The 21,872-nt window shown below is 40.3% G+C and overlaps 1 protein-coding gene across 2 annotated transcripts in view; it reads left to right on the top strand.

Moving 5' to 3' along the window:
* The window catches only part of LOC127001521 (putative leucine-rich repeat-containing protein DDB_G0290503), a 117,285-nt gene that overhangs the window by 76,034 nt on the left and 19,379 nt on the right, over nucleotides 1-21,872 (top strand). For both annotated transcript variants that reach the window (XM_050866132.1, XM_050866133.1), the window contains exons 6-8: nucleotides 9,879-10,005; nucleotides 11,946-12,144; nucleotides 15,973-16,117. In XM_050866132.1, the coding sequence (XP_050722089.1) occupies nucleotides 9,879-10,005; nucleotides 11,946-12,144; nucleotides 15,973-16,117 (471 nt within the window). The remainder of the gene's footprint in view (nucleotides 1-9,878; nucleotides 10,006-11,945; nucleotides 12,145-15,972; nucleotides 16,118-21,872) is intronic.

The following is a 21,872-nucleotide window of genomic DNA, read 5'->3' as shown; positions in this document are numbered from 1 at the left end:
AGAATGCGACTACGAGGGAGAGGATAAATAGAAGAAGGAGGAGAAGCAGAAAGAGAAGGAGAACGAGGAAGAGAGCGATGACGGGGATAAGGAAGAGAATGAAAAATAAAAAGAACGACGTAAAGGAGACAAAGAAATATACGAGGATGAAGACAAGAGAGAAGACGAGAAAGGGAAAGAAGATAAAGAAGAGAATAAGGAAAAAAGAGGAGGAGGTAGAGAAAGAGGGCGATGATGAGGACGAACGCAAGAATGAGAGAAAAAAAGACGGAAGTGAAAGGAGATAAAGAAGAATATTAGAATGAAGACAAGGAATAATATAAGAAGGAGAGAGATGATAAAGAAGAGGAAGAGGAAGAAGATGAAGAGGACAATGATATGGAACAGGGCAAGAAAGAATGCAAGGACGAAGAAAAGGAAGAAGAAAGGGAAAGAAGGAGAAAGAGAATGAATAAGAGAAGGAGGAGGAAAAGGACAATGATAACGAAAAAAAGAAGAATGAAAGCAAAAAGTATGATATAAAAAGGAACAAAAAGGAATGCAAGGGAGAAGACAACGAGGAACAAGAGAAAGAGAAAGAGAATGAATAAGAGGAAGAGAAGAAAGAATGCAATAAAAAAGATAAACTCTGGAATAATCGCAACCATCCTCCTTAACCTTTTCCTCCTTACTATTACTAAAAAGAAATTAGTTGGTGTCACGCGCCTACCCAGCCCCTTCAAGGACTAAATTGGATTTTAAATTGGACTCCTCCTTCCCTTTCCGTTTTCTTTCATAGAGCAGCTGAGCGCCGGCCGTTTAAAGGTATGTTCATCTTTCGAGGGTTTTTTATGCCGAGTCTCCGCTTCAAAATATAAAGAGAAAAGAAAATGTGCCGTAAGAGGTTTATTTATGTTAACAATTATTACTATGATAGCGAACGTTGAACAAAAGCGAAGGAATCAACAGAGAAGCAACGGAGCGGAGAAGAACAGAAAGAGGATGAGAATGAAGAGAACGATGACGAAGATAAATGTGAGGAATAGGATGAAGGAGAGAATGAGGACGTAGACGAAGAAGGAGAAGGATGGAAGGGCGAGGAATGGGGTGAAAAAGACGAAAAAAGGATGAAGAAGAGGATGAGAAAGAAGACGAAGGCGAGGATAAGGGAGGAACAGGATGGATATAAAGGAGAATGAGGAAGTAGACGAAGAAAGAGGAGGATGGAAGGCCGAAGATTGGGATGAATAAGAGGATGACGATGAAAATGAAAAAAGGGGAAGGCTAATGAATGGGTTGAAGAATAGGATGAAGAAGAAGATAAGAAAGAAAACAAAGTCGAGGATAAGGGTGGGGAAGAGGATAAAGAGGAGGATGAGAAAGTAGACGAAGGAAGGGGAGGTCAAAAGGGCGAAGATTATAATGAAGAAGAGGATTAGGAAAAGGACGAAGAGCATAAAAGGAAAAATATGAAGAAAAGGATGAAAAAGAAGACGAAGGCGAGGAAAAGGATGAGGATTAGGATAAAGAGGAGGATGAGAAAGTAGACGAAAAAAGGGAAGGTTAAAAGGGCGATGATTAGAGTGGAGAAGAGGAATAGGAAAAGGACGAAGTGCATAGAAGAAAAATATTTATGTCCACTATATTTGTTATGTTGTTATTTTTGTTATTGTTTGTTTGTTTACGTGGAACTTTTGTCATGTGTTCATTTTTATTTGATTAAAGGGAGATAAATAAATCGGACATACGTATAACTATTCATTAAAAGTGTTAGATTCATGTTAATTATTATATAGTTTTGTGTGTTGCATTTTTTTTATCTATAGAGTGAGAATTGACTAACAGATGTATAATGAAACATATGAAAGCGATGCTGATAATGAATGAATACGGTGGTTATTTTTTTTTTTCTGTTGTAATTTATTTAGAGTGAGAATTGACATGTTGATAATGAGTATACGTTGGTTTGACGTTATTAAAAGTGAAAAAAGTAAACATAAAAGTCATCCCTGTAATTATAACAACACATCAGGTTTTATTTTAAGCGTTTTCCTCAACAGTGAAAATATATACAAAAGTTACTCGGTCATTAAAAGTCACTGGAGGGGAAAAATAAAAATAAAATACCGCGTGTAATCATGAATTTTCCAGGTATTTTCACTAGGCAATTTAAATATACATGCGAGTCATTTAAATTAACCCGGTGCGTCAGTCAGAATAAATATACAAAAGTTATCCAGTCATGAAAAGTCACTAGAGGGGAAAAATAAAAATAAAATACCGTGTGTAATCATGAATTTTCCAGGTATTTTTACTCGGCAATTTAAATACACACGAGTCATTTAAACTTAGCCGGTACACCAGCCAGCATAAATATACAATTTTGGGCATAAAAATCATTAACAGGGGAAAAAATAACAAAATACTGTCTGTAACTATGAATTTCCTAGTTATTTTCACTCGGAAATTTAGATACGTACGAGTCATTTAGATTAATCCGGGGCATTAGCCAGAATTAATATATGATTCTGGGCTTAAAAATCACTAAAAGGGGAAAAAATAACAAAATACTGCCTGTAACTACAAATTTCCTAGTTATTTTCACTCGGAAATTTAGATACATACGAGTCATTTAGATTAATCTGGGACATTAGCCAGAATTAATATATGATTCTGGGCTTAGAAATCACTAGAAGGGGAAAAAATAACAAAATACTGTATGTAACTATGAATTTCTTAGTCATTTTCACTCGGAAATTTAGATACATACGAGTCATTTATATTAATCTGGGACATTAGCCAGAATAAATATACGTTTCTGGGCTTAAAAATCAGTAAAAGGGGAAAAAATAACAAAATACTGCCTGTAACTACAAATTTCCTAGTTATTTTCACTCGGAAATTTAGATACATACGAGTCATTTAGAGTAATCTGGGGCATCAGCCAGAATTGATATATGATTCTGGGCTTAAAAATCACTAAAAGGGGAAAAAATAACAAAATACTGCCTGTAACTACAAATTTCCTAGTTATTTTCACTCGGAAATTTAGATACATACGAGTCATTTAGATTAATCTGAGGCATTAGCCAGAATTAATATATGATTCTGAGCTTAAAAATCACTAAAAGGGGAAAAAATAACAAAATACTGCCTGTAACTACAAATTTCCTAGTTATTTTCACACGGAAATTTAGATACATACGAGTCATTTAGATTAATCTGGAGCATTAGCCAGAATTAATATATGATTCTGAGCTTAAAAGTCACTAGAGGGGAAAAAATAGAGAGAAGTACCGTCTGTTATCATGAATTTTCCAGTTATTTTCACTCCACAATTTAAATACATACGAGTGATTTGAATTAACTCGGTGCACCAACCAGATTAAATATACAATTCTGGTTGAAGAGTCGCTAGAAAGGGAGAAAATAACAAGATACTGTCTGTAACTATGAATTTCCCAGTTATTTTCACTCCGCAATTTGAATACATAAGAGTCATTCAGATTAATCCGGGGCATTAGCCAGAATGAATATACGTTTCTGGGCTTAAAAGTCACTCGAAGGGAAAAATAAATAAGATACCGTCTGTAACTATGAATTTTCCAGGTATTTTCACTCGGCAATTTAAATACATACGAGTCGTTTAAACTAATCCGATGCATCTGCCAAAATAAATATACGTTTCTGGGTTTAAAAATCACTAGGAGGGGAAAATAATAAAAAGTACCGTCAGTGATCATGAATTTTCCAGGTATTTTCACTCTGCAATTTAAATACATACGAGTCATTTGAATTAACCCGTGCATCTGCCAGAATAAATATACAGTTCTGGGCTTAAAAGTCACTAAAAGGGGGAGAAATAAAATAAATACCGTCTGTAATCATGAGTTTTCCAGGTATTTTCACTCGGCAATTTAAATACATACGAGTCATTTAAATTAACCCGGTACATCAGCCAGAATAAATATACGATTCAGTCATTAATAATCACTAGGAGGGGAAAACTAATAAAAAGTACCGTCTGTAATCATGAATTTTCCAGGTATTTTCACTCGGCAATTTAAATACATGCGAGTCATCTAAATTTAAATGGTACACCAGCCAGAATAAATATACAATTCAGTCATTAATAATCACTAGGAGGGGATAAATAGAAAATAAATACCGTGAATTTTCAAGGTGTTTTCACTCGGCAATTTAAATACATACGAGTCGTTTAAACTAATCCGAAGCATCTACCAGAATAAATATACGATTCTGGGCTTAAAAATCACTAGGAGGGGAAAATAATAAAAAGTACCGTCTGTAATCATGAATTTTCCAGGTATTTTCACTCGGCAATTTAAATACATACGAGTCATATGAATTACCCCGTGCATCAGCCAGAATAAATATACAATTCAGTCATTAATAATCACTAGGAGGGGAAAAATAAAATAAAAAGATACCGTGAATTTTCCAGGTATTTTCACTCGGCAATTTAAATACACACGAGTCATTTAAATTAACCCGGGGCATTAGCCAGCATAAATATAAGGTTCTGGGCTGAAACATCACTAGGAGGGGAAAATAATAAAAAGTACCGTCAGTGATCATGAATTTTCCAGTTATTTTCACTCGGCCATTTAAATACATGCGAGTCATCTAAATTTAAATGGTACACCAGCCAGAATAAATATACAATTCAGTCATTAATAATCACTAGGAGGGGATAAATAGAAAATAAATACCGTGAATTTTCAAGGTGTTTTCACTCGTCAATATAAATATATGCGAGTCATTTAGATTAATCCAGAGCGTTAGCCAGAATAAATATACGTTTCTGGGCTTAAAAATCTCTAGGAGGGGAAAAATAAAAAATACCGTCTTGTAATCATGAGTTTTTCTGTTATTTTCACTCGGCAATTTAAATATATCGTCACCCTCATAAAATAATCACCTAAGTCATTTTCAGCGATTTCCATGTTTTTGTCTACATCAATTTTCCGACATGTGACGCCCGTTTTTGTATAGTTGCTTCGTCATTCAGGGGTTGAGTGTTCTGAAATTGACCTTTTCATTTCTGCCTAAACCTTAAGCCAAATGATCTCCTGTAAAGTAGAAAATAATGACTTAGGTGGTTTGTTTACGAAGGTGAAGAATATACTACGAGTCATATAATTTAACCCGGCGTACCAACCATTAATATACATACAATTCTGGGTTAAAAATGACAATAGAAATGGGGAAAAGTAACCAAATATTGTCTGTAACTATGAATTTCCCAGTTATTTTCACTCGGCAATTTAAATACATACGAGTCATTAAGAGTGGTCATTAATCGGGTGCATCTGCCGGAATGAATATACAATCCCGGGCAACATGAAGCCTCAATTAATTAACATGACCTTTAAATGACCCTTTGAGAGAGGCCAGCTGAGGTCAGGAAGAGGGGGTCAACGGCAGCATAAATAAAAAAAGAGGGAGAAAAGGGGAAGAAAAAGATAGAAAGAAAGAAGAAGGAGGAGAATAAGAAAAAAGTAGAAGGAAAGAGATAGAAAGAGGGGGAAAGTAATGCAAGAGAAAGGAAGGGAAGAAAGAATAGGAAGAAAAAGAGGGAAAAGGAAAAAAGCATGAAATGAAAGAGATAAATAAAAAGAAAATAAATAGAAATGAAAGTTAATAAATAAAATAGAAATACCGGCAGGAAGAGGAAGAAATGGGCAAGAAAAAAAGAAAGAAAAAATGAAAATGTGATGTTATAGGAAGAGAAGGAGAATAAGAGAAAAAGTGAAAGGAACGAGATTGAAAGAGCGGGAAAGTAATACAAGAGATGGGAAAAGAAGAGGAGGGAAAAGGAAAAAAAGCATGAAATGAAAGAGATATATAAAAAGAAAATAAATAGAAATGAAAATTAGCAAAGAAGATAAAAAGACCGAGAGGAAGAGGGAGAAAAGGGCAAGAAAAAAGATAGAAAGAGAGAAAATGTGATGATATAGGAAGAGAAGGAGAAGGAGAATAAGAAAATAAGTAGAAGGAACGAGATAAAAAGAGGAGAAAAGTAATACAAGAGAAGGGAAGTGAAGAGAGATGATTTTTTTTACAGCAAAGTTCAAAGGCAAAAGAAAAAAAGAAACAATAATAAAAAAAGCCCGTTACTCACTGCTCCTAAAAAGAGTCCAAAGGAGTGGCCGAAAGATAGGAAGAAAAGGAAGGAAACGGAAAAAAAAAGCATGCAATGAAAAAGATATATAAAAAGAAGAAAATAAATAAAAATGAAGACAAGTTAGTAAAGAATAAACGGAGGGGATAGAACAACGCGCCATGCCCACCGATTCACCTGTACGCGGTCGGGCATGGAGGGATTGGGAGGGGGGAGAGACAAGCAGGAGGAGGAGGAGGAGGTCAACTGTAGTATATAAGGACCAACAGAGGAAGGCGGTGTCTTTTTTTTTTACAACAAACGAGTCAGTTCAAGGGCATAAAAAAAGGAAACAATAATGAAAAAAAAAGCCCGCTACTCACTTCCCCTAAAAAGAGTTAGAGTGGCTGAAAAATAGGTCAATTTCGGGGCGAGGGGACAACGAAGATAACAAAAGGAGGAGGTTATAATGAGCAGATGACAGAGGCGAGAGAGAGACAGAGTGAACGTTAAACAAATGCGAAGGAGTAAAGAGGAGCAACGAAACGAAGGTGGAGGAAGAGGATGAGGAATAGGACGATGATAAGGATAAGTTAGAGGAATAGTATCAGGAAGAGGATGGAGACGTGGACGAAGAAAGGGAATGCTAAGAGGGTCAGGAATAGGATAAAGAAGAGGATGATGAAAAAGATGAAGAAAGGGGAGGTTAAAAGGGATGAAGATGAGGATGAAAAAGAAGACGAAGGCGAGGATAAAGGCGAGAAATAGGACAAAGAAGAGGATGAAAACGTGAACGAAGAAAGGGAAGACTAAAAGATCGACGAATAGAATGAAGAAGAGGATTAGGAAGAAGACGATGGTGAGAATGAGAACAATAATGAGAACAAGAAAGGCGAAGTAGACGAGGAAAAAGAAGAAAACAAAGTAGATGAAAACTGAGACAAGAGAACAAGGAAGAGGATGAGGACAAGAAGGAAAAAGAACGAATGATACAAGAAAGATAAGAGAGAGGGAGAGAGAGAGAGAGAGAGAGAGAGAGAGAGAGAGAGAGAGAGAGAGAGAGAGAGAGAGAGAGAACAAAGTAAATGTGGAATAGGGACGAGAAGGAGGAGGACAAAAGTGAACACAAGAACGAACGAAAAGGAAAATGGGAACGTAAATGAAGCGACAAGGCCATCCATTCACGTTCTAATGATCAATAATTTTAATAAACCACCCGCTGTGACCGTCCAGGAGAGGAAATGTATAGAAGCCTTCCTGTCGCGAATTTTAAAACAGCAACAGTGAACAGAGATAGACAGACAGATAGGTAGATAGATAGATAGATAGTTATTGTAGAAAGATAGATAGGAAAAGATAAACAGAGATACATAGAGATAGATAGACAGAGAAAAAAAACAGAGAAAAAAATGAAGACAAGAAAAAGAAACGAGGAACAGAGAAACGTTGATGAAACACAGAAAACAGAAAAAAAAACGAGAGAAAACAACTACACAATGACACACACTCAAACACACAGAAACACATGTACGAACGAAGGCAGAGAAACGTGAAAAATGGCACAGAGACAGACAGACAGACAGACAGACAGACAAACAGACAGACAGAACGGGTAAAAAAGTGAGTGTCAATATTGGATGATTAGAGAGGAGCAAACAAAGACTAACAGACAGACGGACGATGAAACTGAGGAAGAGAAAGTGAGATTAAAAATATATAGACAACAAGAACGAAGGAGAGAAAGAGTAAACATTAATTAAAGACTGAAAGGAAGGAATGAAATAAAAGAGTGAAAGAAGCATAAAGAAATAGGAAAGAAAAAGAAAATGTACTAAATGAAAGAGGGAGTTGTGACATAAGAAAGAAAATAATAAAGAAATGGGAGAGAGAGAGAGAGAGAGAGAGAGAGAGAGAGAGAGAGAGAGAGAGAGAGAGAGAGAGAGAGAGAGAGAGAGAGAGAGAGAGAGAGAGAGAGAGAGAGAGAGAGAAAGAAAGAAAGAAAGATAATCAAGGAAACATTTTGACCCTAGGACGCAGAAAAAAACGGAGGAGGAGAAAACAAACAAACAAACAAACTAAAAACAAACAAGCGGAAATAGACAGTGCGTAATGATACAAGATATTAAACAAACATCAATTTAATAAAGAAGAAAGAAAAAGAAAAACTGACATAGGGAAAAAGGATGGAGAGTGGACAGACAAACAGACAGATATTCAGACACCAACACACACACACGAACACAGACAGACAGACAAACAGACAGAAATAAAAAAGACAAACAGACAGACAAACTAACGGGGAGCATCCGATAAAGAAACCCGAGAAAGCGAAGAAACTTAATTTGGGCGAAAGTTAAAGTTTTCTGGAGATTCTTACACTTCTTCTTCGGGGACGTGTGTGTGTGTGTGTGTGTGTGTGTGTGTGTGTGTGTGTGTGTGTGTGTGTGTGTGTACACACACACACACACACACACACACACAGACACACAGAGAGAGAGAGAGAGAGAGAGAGAGAGAGAGAGAGAGAGAGAGAGAGAGAGAGAGAGAGAGAGAGAGAGAGAGAGAGAGACGGAGGAAATGTATTAAAAGTCCACTCGTATTTTCCCTGTCAATTTTTCCCGCCATTCAAAGTTACGATGAGGCACAAAAAAGAATTAGCGGATTTTTATTTTTATTTTTCTCTCTGTAAGTTTCGTTGATTTTGTTTTTGTTGTTGTTTGTTGTTGTTTGGAATGTTTGATGTACGCACTTGTTACCCTTTTTATCTCTAGTCCTTTACCTCCTTTTCCTTCCTCCTCCTCCTCCTCCTCCTCCTTCTCAGTGATCTTGTTCTCTTTCTCTTACTCGTTCTCATTTCCTGTCTTTACCATCATTCTTCCTCCTTGTCTTCTTCCCCCTCCCCTTCCTCTTCCATCTACGTTTTTATCCTTCTTCCTCTTCTTCTTCGTCCTCCTCCTCCTTCTTCTTCTCTTTCTCTTCGTACTTCCTTCTGTACTCCTCTTTTTTATCCTCTTTTTTTCTGGTTCGTCCACTGTCGTTCTTCTTCTCTTTCTTGTCTTTTTTCCTCCTCCTTTACATCCTCTTCCTCCTCCTCCTCCTCCTCTTCTTCCTTCTCTTCCTCCTCTTCCTCTTTCTCTTCCTGCTACTCCCCTTTGTCCTTCTTTTTATCCTCTTTCTCTGCTTCGTCCACTGTCGATCTCCTTCTCATTCTTGTCTTTTCCCTCCTTCTCCTCCTCCTCCTCCTCTTCCTCCTCTCATAATTATCGCACTCTGCATCGTTCACACACTCATTGTTTCACGTTTGTTGTCTAGTTTTTATTGTTGTTGTTTCTAGCACAGAATCGGAATCACTTATGCTAATGATGTGTGTGTGTGTGTGTGTGTGTGTGTGTGTGTGTGTGTGTGAACGTATAATCTTTCTACATGTATTAATCGTCTCTTTCTTCCTCCTCCTCCTCTTCCTCTTCCTCCTCGTCTCCTTCATCTTCGTTTTCCTCCTCGTCCCCTCTTTCTCCTCCTGTTCCCCTTCCTCCTCGTCTTCTTCTTCGTCCTCTTTCTCGTCTTCTTCCTCCTCGTCCTCCTCGTATTCTTCCTCGTCTTCCTCTTCCTCCTTTTCTTCCTCGTCTTCTTCTTCGTCGTTCTCTTCTTTTCCTCCTCGTTTTCCTTCTCCTCTACCCCTTCGTCTTCTTCCTCGCCTTCTGCCCCCTCCTTTTCCTCCTCCTCTCTTCCTTCTTTTTCTCCTCCTCCTCCTCCCCTTCGTCGTCGTGGCCTGCAGGAGATCGCGGCGCAGGAACTTGAGGCCCACCGCAAGCAACAGGAACAGGTGTCGCAGGAGGTGGCGCATCTTGAAGAGCGGGCGAAACGGCTACACGACCTTTACCGGAAACACGACACACTGCTGGGTAAGAACTTGAGGAGATGTGATGAACGTACAAATATTTATCCCTGTGTATTTGTCCCGGGGAAGACGTTTATCTATTCGTATTGTATTGTTAACGAAGGTGTGGGGATGGGGAAGGTTTGGGAGCAAGGGTTAGGTTAGGTTAGGTTAGGTTAGGGCGTGAGGGAGTGTGAGGTTAAGAGGGTATGAGAATGAGGAGGTTTGAGGGGAAGGGAAGGGAGTGAGAGGAAAAAGGAAGGGTGGTTTGTGAGTGGATGAGTGTAGGGAAAGGAAAGGGAAAGGAAGGAAGGAAAGAGAGTGAGGAAATGAAGTGATTGTTTGTTAGTGAGTTTGTTTGTTTGTTTATGTGTTTGTGTGTGTGGGTGTAAATTGCCTTGACATGTGGAGTTTTGTTTTTTGTTTTTTTACATTCAGCTCCTTCCTCCCTCTTCTCCTCCTCCTCCTCCTCCTCCTCCTCCTCCTCCTCCTCCTCTTTTTAATACCTCCGTCTCACAACTGACCCCACGCAATCATGCTCTTTTCTTTCTCTTTTCTAAGGATTTTATTTAACTCTCTGATCAAACGCTTGCATTCAATTTCCTTCTTTCATTTTTACGTCTCTGCCTTTCACCGCATTTGGTTCCTCTCTCTCTCTCTCTCTGATGATGGTAGAAGTGATGATAGTGGTTGTACTGGTGGTGGGTGGTGGTGATGATAGTTGTAGTGGTGACCTTGGTGATGGTGGTAGTGGGGATGGTGGTGGTGGTCGGGGTGATGGTGGTGATCAAGGATAGTATATATACTATCCTTGGTGGTGATGGTGGAGATGGTGGTGGTGGTCGGGGTGATGGTGGTGATGATGGAGATGGTGGTGGTGGTGGTGGTGGTGGTGATGGTGGGAATAATGGATGAAATTGAAGCATAGATATATATTTAGAGAAGAAAAATACGTAGACAAATAGAAGTAAACGAACATGTACTGGAAATGATAAAAGAAAGATGATAAGCCGTAAAGATTGTTCCTAAGATAGACATACATGGATAGACAGATAGATAGATGGATCGATAGACAACTGAACAGAGGGGGAGACACGGATATTGACATGGATATACAGATATGGATTTAGACATGGATAGATGGACCGCTAGACAACTGAACGGAGACAGAGAGGAAGGCTGACAGATAAATGGAGGTTGAGGCAGAAACGAAACAAAAATCTCGGGGGCGTCACTCCACGAAGAGAAAAAGAAATGAAACCCCTTGTCGCCATAAAACAGGAAGTAAAGGAAGAAAATAAAACAACAGAGACAACTTAAAAAAAAAGCATGTACGTCTGTTTCTGTATCGATATAAAAAAAATACGTAGAGAGAGAGAGAAAGGGAATAAAGGCTGAACAAAATGAAAATAATAATGAAGTTTGTGAACCAGTCTGGAGAAAATATTACTTTATTCTTTACGAAATGTTAAAAATGAATGAAACAATATATAATGAAGAATACTTTTTTTGTTTTTGTATTGTTATTTTTTTTATTTAACAGAGAGAGAGAGAGAGAGAGAGAGAGAGAGAGAGAGAGAGAGAGAGAGAGTGTGTGTGTGTGTCAAATGAAATCAGGACAAAGATCTTTCCCAGCGTCCTCCAGTTTTCTCTCTCTCTCTCTCTCTCTCTCTCTCTCTCTCTCTCTCTCTCTCTTCATAAATGATCTTCACTCTTTCCTTCTAACCTCACTAAGTCTAATTTATCCCCCTTCTTATCACATCCATTCCTTCTACAACCCATCCTTCAACAACCTCTTTCACTCTAAACACTCGCTCTCTCTTCGCCAACCATCCCTTTAACACGCTTTCACATTCAGCATTCTCTCTTATTAACGATTAACTTAGTCTCCCTTAAAATTCATTCTCCTCAGCCTCCACGTCAACAACCTCTTCTACAACCCCAACTCCTTTCTTCCGCCTTCAGAAAAGCTCTTCGGCGGGGAATACGGGTCGGTCACGGAGAACCAGCTTGAGGCGGAGCTGGACGAGTTGGAGGCGCACCGAGGGAGGATCATGGAGGCGAACTTCAAGTGGCGGCAAGCTCAGATGATGCTGGAGTACGCGTGCAAGCAGCTGGCGGTGGCGGTACAGAAGTGGCAGGACCTCCCCACCATACCTCAAATGTAAGTGATTGTGGGTGTTTGTGACGGACGTGATGAGCAAGAAACAGAACAGGGAAGAGAGGTAGCTAAGAAGAAGAATGTGTTGGCGTGTATTTGGGTGTGTATATGGGATGGGGTGTTGGAGTGAAGGAACAGGGAGGAGAGATACGTTAGAAGGAGAAATGTAAAGTAGGAATATATGTGTGGATGTGTTGAACGCGGTGTAAGAGCGAAGAAACAGAGGAGGGAGAGAGGGATGTAGCTCTACGTAAGGAAAAGAAATCGCGATGAGGAAAAGACCAGGTGAGCGAAGGAATAAAGAGAAGAGGAAACGTAAGAAGGAGAAAAGAATACGAGAAAGAGAAATATGTGTGTGGGTGGGTATGAGTGTCCATGGGAGCGAAGGTAGAGAAAGGAAAGGTGACGTAAGAAGTAGGAAAGGAGATGAAGAGGATCATGTTAGTGTGTGATGCGTGATAATAGGTGAATATAGAGGTAGATAAGATGTATGAGTACTCGGTGGAAAAATATAAGTGATAGGATTGAATGTGTTGGAGAGAGGAAGAAGAGAGACTGAAAGCGTAGCAGTGAGAGAAGATGAGGAGCCAATGGAAGAGGAGAATGCGTAAAAATTATCAATGACCATGGCGTAGATTATAGCGGAGATGATGTCGAGGGATTGTAAATTGATGAAACATATAATCGGATTTTTTTTTATATAATTAAGGAAAAACTCTTAGGAAGTAGCTCAGAAGGTTTCAGTAACGTTGATCTATTCTCAGTCTCATATAATTACCAACATCGTGAAGAGTATCGGTTTACAGTATTTGATGTTTGAAAATATCGTCCTTCCTGTGTTAACCTTACCTGAGTGTATATCAAGAACGGAAGGTTATTTGAGAAGAGGAGGAAAACAAGGAGGAGGAGGAGGAGGAGGAGGAGGAGGACAACAAGGAGGAGGAGGAAGAGGAAGAAGAGTAGGAGGAGAGAGAGAGAGAGAGAGAGAGAGAGAGAGAGAGAGAGAGAGAGAGAGAGACCCATTTAGAACGCTCTCCCTCACTCACTATAATTGCGCTCCTGACACATGATTCTCTCTCTCTCTCTCTCTCTCTCTCTCTCTCTCTCAACTTGAAGAAAACTAAGAAAAAAAGTAGATAAAGAAAAGAAAGAAGAATGAGTAAGAGGAAAAGGAAATGGAGAAAGGAGAAGAGGAGGAGGAGGAGGAGGAGAAGGAGGAGGAGGAGGAGGAGGGGGAGGAGGAGGAAGATAAATGGGCAAAGTAACAAAAGAAACTAAAGTAGACAGGTGGAAAGGAAGAGAGAGAGAGAGAGAGAGAGAGAGAGAGAGAGAGAGAGAGAGAGAGAGAGAGAGAGAGAGAGAGAGAGAGAGAGAGAGAGAGAGAGATGAAATGACCCTGTGTCTCAGTTTCTCTTTTTTTCTTTTTTTCTCTTTTCTGAGATGCGACAACTGAGATGAGGCTGTAATCTAGGAAGAGAGAGAGAGAGAGAGAGAGAGAGAGAGAGAGAGAGAGAGAGAGAGAGAGAGAGAGAGAGAGAGAGAGAGAGAGAGAGAGAGAGAGAGAGAGAGAGAGAGAGAGAGAGAGACTAATAACGGAGGAGGTGCGGTAGAATACAAAGGGAGGAAAGAAAGAGGAGAAAAAAGAGAAAGGGAACAAAGGAGCAAAAGGAGGAGAGTTGGAATGCAGTAGGAGATTCGCGACCATTCCGTTTTCTTTGTCAACGTATTATTTAAGGGGGCACTTCGATGGATTTTGACACACGCTCTTTCCCATATCTTGTTTTTCTCTCTCCTTCTTTTACTACTTCGATTTCTCCTTTCCTTTTTATAGTTAGTTTTTATAGTTTTTTACAGATTTATTCTTTATTTTCTATTTTTTCATAGATTTCTTTTTTTCATATTTACTTAGTTTTCCTTTTTTATAGTTTTCCTTTTGTTGTAGTTTTTTTTTCTTTTTTTAGTTCTTTTTTTGTTTTTCTATAGCTTTTTTTTATATCTTTTTTTCAGTTTTTATATAGTTTTTTTTCTCCTCTTCCTTTTTTACTACTTCGATTTCTCCTTTATCATTTTTTTCTTCCATTTCCATTCATTTCTTCATTCATTCAAACTCACTCCCTCAACCACTCCCACCCATCTACTCTTCCCTAAGACACTACTGCTACACCACTCTCACACTCTCCACACTCCCCCACTCACTCTCAAACCACACTCACACACACACTCGTTCACTCTTACTCACCTCTCCTTATCCTCTCACCCTACGTCACAGTCTCCCTTCCTACAGTAACATCAAGATCAGGTTCAGTGTAGCAGCAGAGGCGAGGAAATAAATACAACTCTCACATCCTTCACTTCTTCTTCGTCATCACTCGACCTTATTCTCCCTTTTACTAATACAGACTCACTTAATATACTTTCCTACCGAAGCTTTGATATCCGGTACAGTATGGCAGCGGAGACGTAAAAGTAGGTATTTCCACGAGATTATCCTCCTCTCCATTGCCCTACGAGTTCCTCCGTGTCTACTTTTATAAGGTTTTCATATACTTTCTACCTACACACACATACTATTACATACTCACAGCTCCTCTCAGTATCTCCCACACACTAATAGCTAATCGGTTTACTTACACATCCACTTACTCATACTTTTTCATACTTTCCCATGATTTCCCTTAACTTTCATCCTTTCTTTCTCTCATATACATACTCACAGCTCCTCTCAGCATCTCCCACACACTAATAGCTAATCGGTTTACTTGCACATCCACTCACTCATGCTTTTTCACACTTTCCCATGTTCTCCCTTAACTTTCATTTCGTTTTACTCTCTCATACATACTCATATATTCTAACTCCACATAGACGAAAAACTAAGCGAATCCCTCACACATGCAACTCGTCAAATCCTTTTACTTATAGTCTTCCACACTTCCCCACACAATTCCATTAACGTTCAGTCTCTCTCTCTCTCTCTCTCTCTCTCTCTCTCTCTCTCTCTCTCTCTCTCTCTCTCTCTCTCTCTCTAGCTCTCACTCTCTCTCTCGCTCTCTCTCTCTCTCTCTCTCTCTATCTCTCTCTCTCTCTCTCTCTCTCTCTCTCTCTCTCTCTCTCTCTCTCTCTCTCTCTCTCTCTCTCTCTCTCTCTCTCTCTCTCTCTCTCTCTCTCTCTCTCTCTCTCTTCATGGACGAAAACTGTTAATCCTACATATCCACCTCTTCATCCCACTCACGCCCCCTCACGCCCCCATTCACTCGACCCAGTTCCATATACTCTCCGATCCTCACTCAACACCTCCACCACCCACCTCCTCATTAATGCATTCCCACACGCTGTCCCTCTCCACAAACAACCCGATTCTTCCCAACCCCCCACCCAGCTCCTCACTATAAATATAATGCATTCTCACACGCTGTTCCTCCCAAAAGAGACGACCCAACCCCGTTCCACATACTCCTCGATCCTCCTCAATCCTTCACCATCACCCACCTCCTCACAAGAACTTCCTCACACGCTCCCCCTCCCTAAAGAGACAATCCAACCCCGTTCCAAGCACTTTTCGATCCTCTCCAACCTCTTTACCATCCGCCTTGCAAACATATCCCTCCTATTTCATCCCTCTTTCAACCCCCATTTATCCTCCCAATCCAGTTCCACACAATCCCCGATCTTTTCCAATCTCTTTACCATCCACTTTACAATCACATCCCACCTCTTCATCCCTCTCACGCCCCTCATCCACCCACCCAATCCAGTTCCACATGCTCCTCGATCCTTCCCAATCTCGCCCCTCCTCACAAGTTCTCCCTCCCACGGTCTCCCTCCCCGCAGAGAGCTGGAAATCCGGTACAGCGTGGCGGCGGAGACGAGGAACAACCTGGTGGCGGCGGGGCAGAACATCCAGGGGGCGCAGCGCTACCTCGACAACGTGCAGTTCCCCTACTGTGACCCCGACGAGGTGGAGACGCTCAACAAAGTAGGTGGCCTTGACCCAGCTGACCTACCTACCTCTGACCTCGCTGATCTCACTCCCTAACCTTACTGACCTCCCTTCCTGATCTCGTGACGGTTTACCTTCCCCTATGACCTCGTGACCTTGATCCACCCGACCTCTCAACCTCTCTCTGTCTCTCTATGACCAGGCTGACCTATCTCTCTTCCTGACCTCGCTGACCTCCCTGACCTCTTGACGGCTTACCTTCCCTCATCAGCTCTTGACCTCTGCTGACTTCCCTCTCTCTCTCTCTCCCTCCCTCCCCGACTTCCTGATGAGTTACCACCCTGGATGACCTCTTGACCTCGATCTCCCAAACTTTCCTCCCAGCATGACCTCGTGACCTCAACCCCTCCCTAACTTCCCTCTCTACATGACCCCGTGACCTCCATTCCCCAAACTTCCCTCCATCCATGACCTTGTGACCTCGACCCCCTTAACTTACCTCCATCCATGACCTCGTGACCTCGATTTCCTTGACCTCCGTGACCTCGCAGACTCCACGGTGACCCTTCTTATCCTTAACCCATATAAGCGCCATCTTTTGTGTTTCCCATGTACTAGCGATGGTTTGAGGAGTGTAAAGTATAGAAGGTTGTGCTTGTAGGTTCCTCAGACGTGTTTATGGGATCTGAATGCATCCAACGCGGGTTTCAAAAGGGAGTTATGACCGCTGCGTTCTTCTCCGTCTCTTTTGTCGAGGGGAGTGTGCAGCAGTACGTGAGATGGAGTTTGTTAAGGAAAGGGAGGCGGTTTTGGGGAGACGGGAAATGAGGTTGAAAGGAAAAACAAGGATCGAACGAAAAAAATAATAAAAATCGTAAATAAAACAAGAGAGAGAGAGAGAGAGAGAGAGAGAGAGAGAGAGAGAGAGAGAGAGAGAGAGAGAGAGAGAGAGAGAGAGAGAGAGAGAGAGAGAGAGAGAGAGAAACTAAGAAAGGAAAAAAAGAAAAAAGAAAGAAAAAATGAAAGAAAGAAGCAGAGAGAGAGAGAGAGAGAGAGAGAGAGAGAGAGAGAGAGAGAGAGAGAGAGAGAGAGAGAGTGCGTGTGTGCATGTGTCTGGTGTCTGGCATTGATTGAAGTGAATGTCGTTGGTTTGAAAAAAAAAAAAAGGATGAAAAAAATAAACATCTGAGGAGAACTTGACATTGGGAAATATTCTAAGAAATGGAGGGAGAGAGAAACAGAAGAGGAATAAAAGAAAATAAAAGGAAAAAAAAAGGTGTGTGAGTGAAGGAAAAAAAAGAGGGAAAAATAAAAGAAAGGAAGGAGTTGGCATTTTCTTATTGAACGGGAATGAGAGAAGAAGGAATAGGAAGAAGAAAATAAATTAAAAGTAGAAAGGAAGAAAGGAAGAAAGAGAAAAAGAAAAAAGGAAAGGTTGACATCTGAAACCGGAATGATAGAAGAAGGAAGAATAGGAAGAAAAAGAAAAGCAATGAAAATAGAGAGGAAGAAAGAAAAAAAGAAAGAAACGGAAAAAAAGAAGAAAAAAGAGGCAAATAAAAGAAAAGTTTGACATCTTCTTGAACACGGATGACAGTGGAAGGAATACAAAAAAAAAAGAAAATCAGGGAAAGATAGAAAGAAAGAAAGAAAGAAAGAAAGAAAGGGAGCAGGTAACATAGGCGGGTCCCTCCTTTTTTATTTCTTTTTCTTCTTTTTTTTAACTGTCAGGAGTGTTTTATGTTGTGGGAGGAAGAGCAAGGAAAGAAGGAAAGAAAATTAAGAAGAACAGGCAAACGGAGTGGAGAGCTCTCGTATATCCTTCTCCTGCTCTGTGGGGAGACCGAATGAAAGGGAGACTGAAGAAAAATGGGATGGGAAAAACACAAAAAGAGGGAGCGCAAGAAGAAATAGGGAGGAAGAGAAAGCAGATGGAAGAGAAGAGGAAAGAAAGGAAACGAGATAAGAATGAAGGAGATAGAAATAGTGATAATAACAATAGACAATGCAGTAAGGATATAGGAAGAAAGGAACAGGGAGAGAGGGGAAGAATGATGAAAGGAACGGGACAAGGGAAGAAGGATCAAAGGAAGAGGGAGATCAGAAAAGGACGAAAGGAAATGAAGGAGAGAAGAATGGAAGGAGAAGGGATGAAAGGGAAAGAAAGGGTGAATAGAAGAAAGGAACAGAGACAGGGGATAAGAATGGAGGGAAAAAGAAGAGAAGAAGAATGACTGGACACGTGAGAGGGGAATATAATTAAAAACATAAGGTGAGGGGAGAAGGACTGCAGGAAAAGGGAGAGAGGAGTAGGATGGAAGAGGCAAAGATGGAAGGGTAGAGGAAGGAAAGTATAGCACAACATACAGTAGAAAACGGAGGTAGGATGTGAAGATGGAAGGAAAGGAAGATTTAAAAAAAAAACTAAGAGGAACAGAAATATAAAATGACAACGCCTCCTCACACATTGGTCTTAAAATCTGTCAAAAATGGATTGTAGGAAAATTGGAAAAAAACGTAAAAGGAACAGAATGGAAAAATATATTAAAATAGGATAAAACGTATGGAAAGAAGGAAGGCAAGAAGGAAGGAAAGAAGGGCTCCATCAAGATAGGGGGGAAAAAGGAGGAGAAGCAAAAATAGAATAATGTAAAAAGGACACGATAATGGGAAATGGGAAAGAGGGAGGAAGGAAAAAAAAGATTGACAGTACATAAGGGAGAGGAGAGAAAAAGGGAAGAGGTAAAAAAACAGGAGGGAAAGAATAACGAAGAACAAGGTGGATGGAGAGAAAGAAGAACACAAGAACATAAGAGGAGAGAAAATGGGAGAAGGCAAAAAAACAGGAGGGAAAGAATAACGAAGAACAAGGTGGATGAAGAGAAAGAAGAACACAAGAACATAAGTGGAGAAAATTGGAAAAGGTAAAAACGAACAGGAAGGAGGAATAAAGACGAAGAACAAGGTGGATGGAGAGAAAGAAGGAGAACACAAGAACATAAGAGGAGAAAATTGGAAAAGGTAAAAACGAACAGAAAGGAAAGAATAAAGACGAGAAACAAAATGCATGAAGAGACAGAGGGAAGGAAAGGAAAGGAGGGAGGAGGTACAGGTCAGCAAGGACAACAAACTCTCCCCTTCAGATTGATCTAAGTCCTTACCCAGTGTTAGTTTACCTCCGTCCACGAGCACCTGTATATAGAGACCAGGTGAGGGGCGGACCAGTTGTGTCAGACCCCTCGCTCTCCTGCTCCCTGAGGCGGCTGCTACTTGGTCTCACCTGTTACCTGTCGACCTGCCCCCACACCTGTCCCCTTCCTCCCCTTCCCCTCTCCAGCAGTGGTTTGTGACTGTCTGCCTATCTGTCTATCTGTCTGGTGGTGTTGGTTTATGCTGTCTTGGGAGGGAGATAATGTTTGCCGGATTTTTTTTGTTTGTTTGTTTGTAGAAGAAAGGAACGTTGATGAGTAAAGAGTTCAGTGTGTTCTCGTAGTGTAAAGTTTTAGTACCGTTGATGAGTAAAATTATATATGTGTTCTCTTACTCTAGTTACGTTTTGCATTAGTTTATTTTTGTGCTTGTTAATAATAAGGGATTTCTCAAGGGAGTGATGGCGTCCAGTATTTTCAGTACAGGGAAGATGCAGTTTATCGAGGCAACCCCAACAGTGTACCGGTGTAAGTAGAAAGAATATAGCATGACCGATGTACCACTATCATCAACATCAGCACATAAGTAGCGGAAATAACAACAGCAAGGAAAAATTACCAACAGAACAACATAGTATAAACATCCCAATTCCGCCAACAGCAAACCATTAGTAACAGCCCCAGAAACAGAACACCATAAACAGGAACAGGAGCAGAACACAGTTAACAATAGCAAACGGTAGAAGATTAAGAGAAATGAAAGCAGTAACGATAACAGCAACATTGCCAAATTGTCGTACTCAGTTTCTTATGTTTCCCGATTTCCGACCCAAAATCTGTCTCCTCCACCCCAATAAATGTCTTTGTATATAGTTATCGTTAAAATGGTTAACTATTCGTGTTTCTTGGCAATAGTTGAGGGTCAGAAACGGATAAACACGATACTCGGAGTGCGATAATCTGGCAACGGTGAATAACAATACAAAAAATAAATTAGCATAAACAGAAGCAGAACGACGTGCGTATAGAATGAGTAACAAAAACACTAACCGCTGAGCCTTAACAAAGACAGCATAACAAAGACACTATTCCACTAACACACGCACACACACACACACACACACACACACACACACACACACACACAATATCAACAGCAGCATAACACTAACAATTCACCCTTAAGAGTAACAGCATACCAGTCACCCTATAACACTCCAAACAGCTCACCCATAACAGTAAAGTAATAAAGTTAACTGTAGTAACCCCTCAACAGTGTAGCCATAACAGTATCAGCTTGCCGCACCAGTCCGTCTTGAGGTAGCGAGGTTTGTGTAACGCAGACTATTTGTGCCCCGGCCGCAGGAGGACCCCGCGCGCCCCTCGCCCTCCCCTTCCTCGGCGGGGCTCAGCAGGGTGTGTTCCTCAGGGGCGAAGGTGGGAACGGGAGGGGCAGGGACCACTACCACCACCCCTACTACTACAACTACTGCTACTTCTACTACTACCACTACTACTTCTACTACTACTACTACTGTTAGATCTGTTTATATTTTCCTCTTCTTTCTCTTCCTCATACTCTTTCTCCACCCCCTTCTCCCTTTTATTTCCATTTTTCCCTTCCTCTTCCTTCTCATCTTCCTATTCCATGTCTATTCTTCCCCTTCTCCTTCCCTTCCTCCCTCTCCTCTGCAACATCCCTTACCATCTATTAAGTCTCCTTCATTTTTCTTCCTCCTCTATTTTCACCTCAACTTCAATTTCACTTACTCCTCTTTCTCTCCATTCATTTCTCCTCGTCCTGTTCTTTACCTTTCCTCCTCTTTATATCTTCTTCCTCCTCGTCCTCCTCCTCCTTTGCTTCATTCACTTTCTCCTGTTTCTTTCCATTCATTTCTCATTGTTCTTCTTTTTCTACTCTTTTATTTTCCTCCTCCTCCTCGTCCTTCTCCTCCTCCTTTTCCTCCCTCCTCAGACTTGCTTGCCTTTCCTTCTCCTCTTCCTTCTCCTCCTCCTCCTCCTCTTCATTGCTTGACCCTGTATATATGTATGTTGCTTGTTTCTGTTTAACTCGTATACTTTCTCACCTAACGTAGTCACCATAATTACTTCCATCCTACTTACCTGTATATATAAATAATTAATGTATCTCTCCTCCTCTCAGCATTGCCATTTTTTATTTATTAGTGTATTCATTTATTTCATCATGTTATGCTTTACTTTTTATTATTATTGTGATTTGTTGTATATATTATTTTATTTTATTCTCTCATGCATCCTCTATATTGTATTCTCGATGTATGGACCTCTATTAATTATATACTGTTGCTTTATATGTATTTTGTATGTATGTATATTTTTTCTCTCTTTTATCTGGTCTAAGTGTATTTTTTTCTATGTATTTTCTTTTATTTTTCATATTATCTCACCTGTTTGCACCTTCCTCAATGTCTTTATGTACGTGGGAATGTTTTTCTTTCCTATATTTATCTTTTTTTCGGTAACTTACTTCATCGCTGTTTTTCATGTTGTCTAGCTTACTTTATCGTTGCCTTCTATGTTGTTTCCCTATTTCATCGTCGCCTTCTATGTTATCCTCCTTCACACGTTCTCCTTTCCCCATCGTATATGTCTTCCTTTCC

This window comes from Eriocheir sinensis, chromosome 21 (assembly GCF_024679095.1).
Source record: "Eriocheir sinensis breed Jianghai 21 chromosome 21, ASM2467909v1, whole genome shotgun sequence".
NCBI lineage: Eukaryota > Metazoa > Arthropoda > Malacostraca > Decapoda > Varunidae > Eriocheir > Eriocheir sinensis.
The sequence above is the reverse complement of the archived record's forward strand: the minus strand, read 5'-3'. Positions and strand labels throughout refer to the sequence as shown.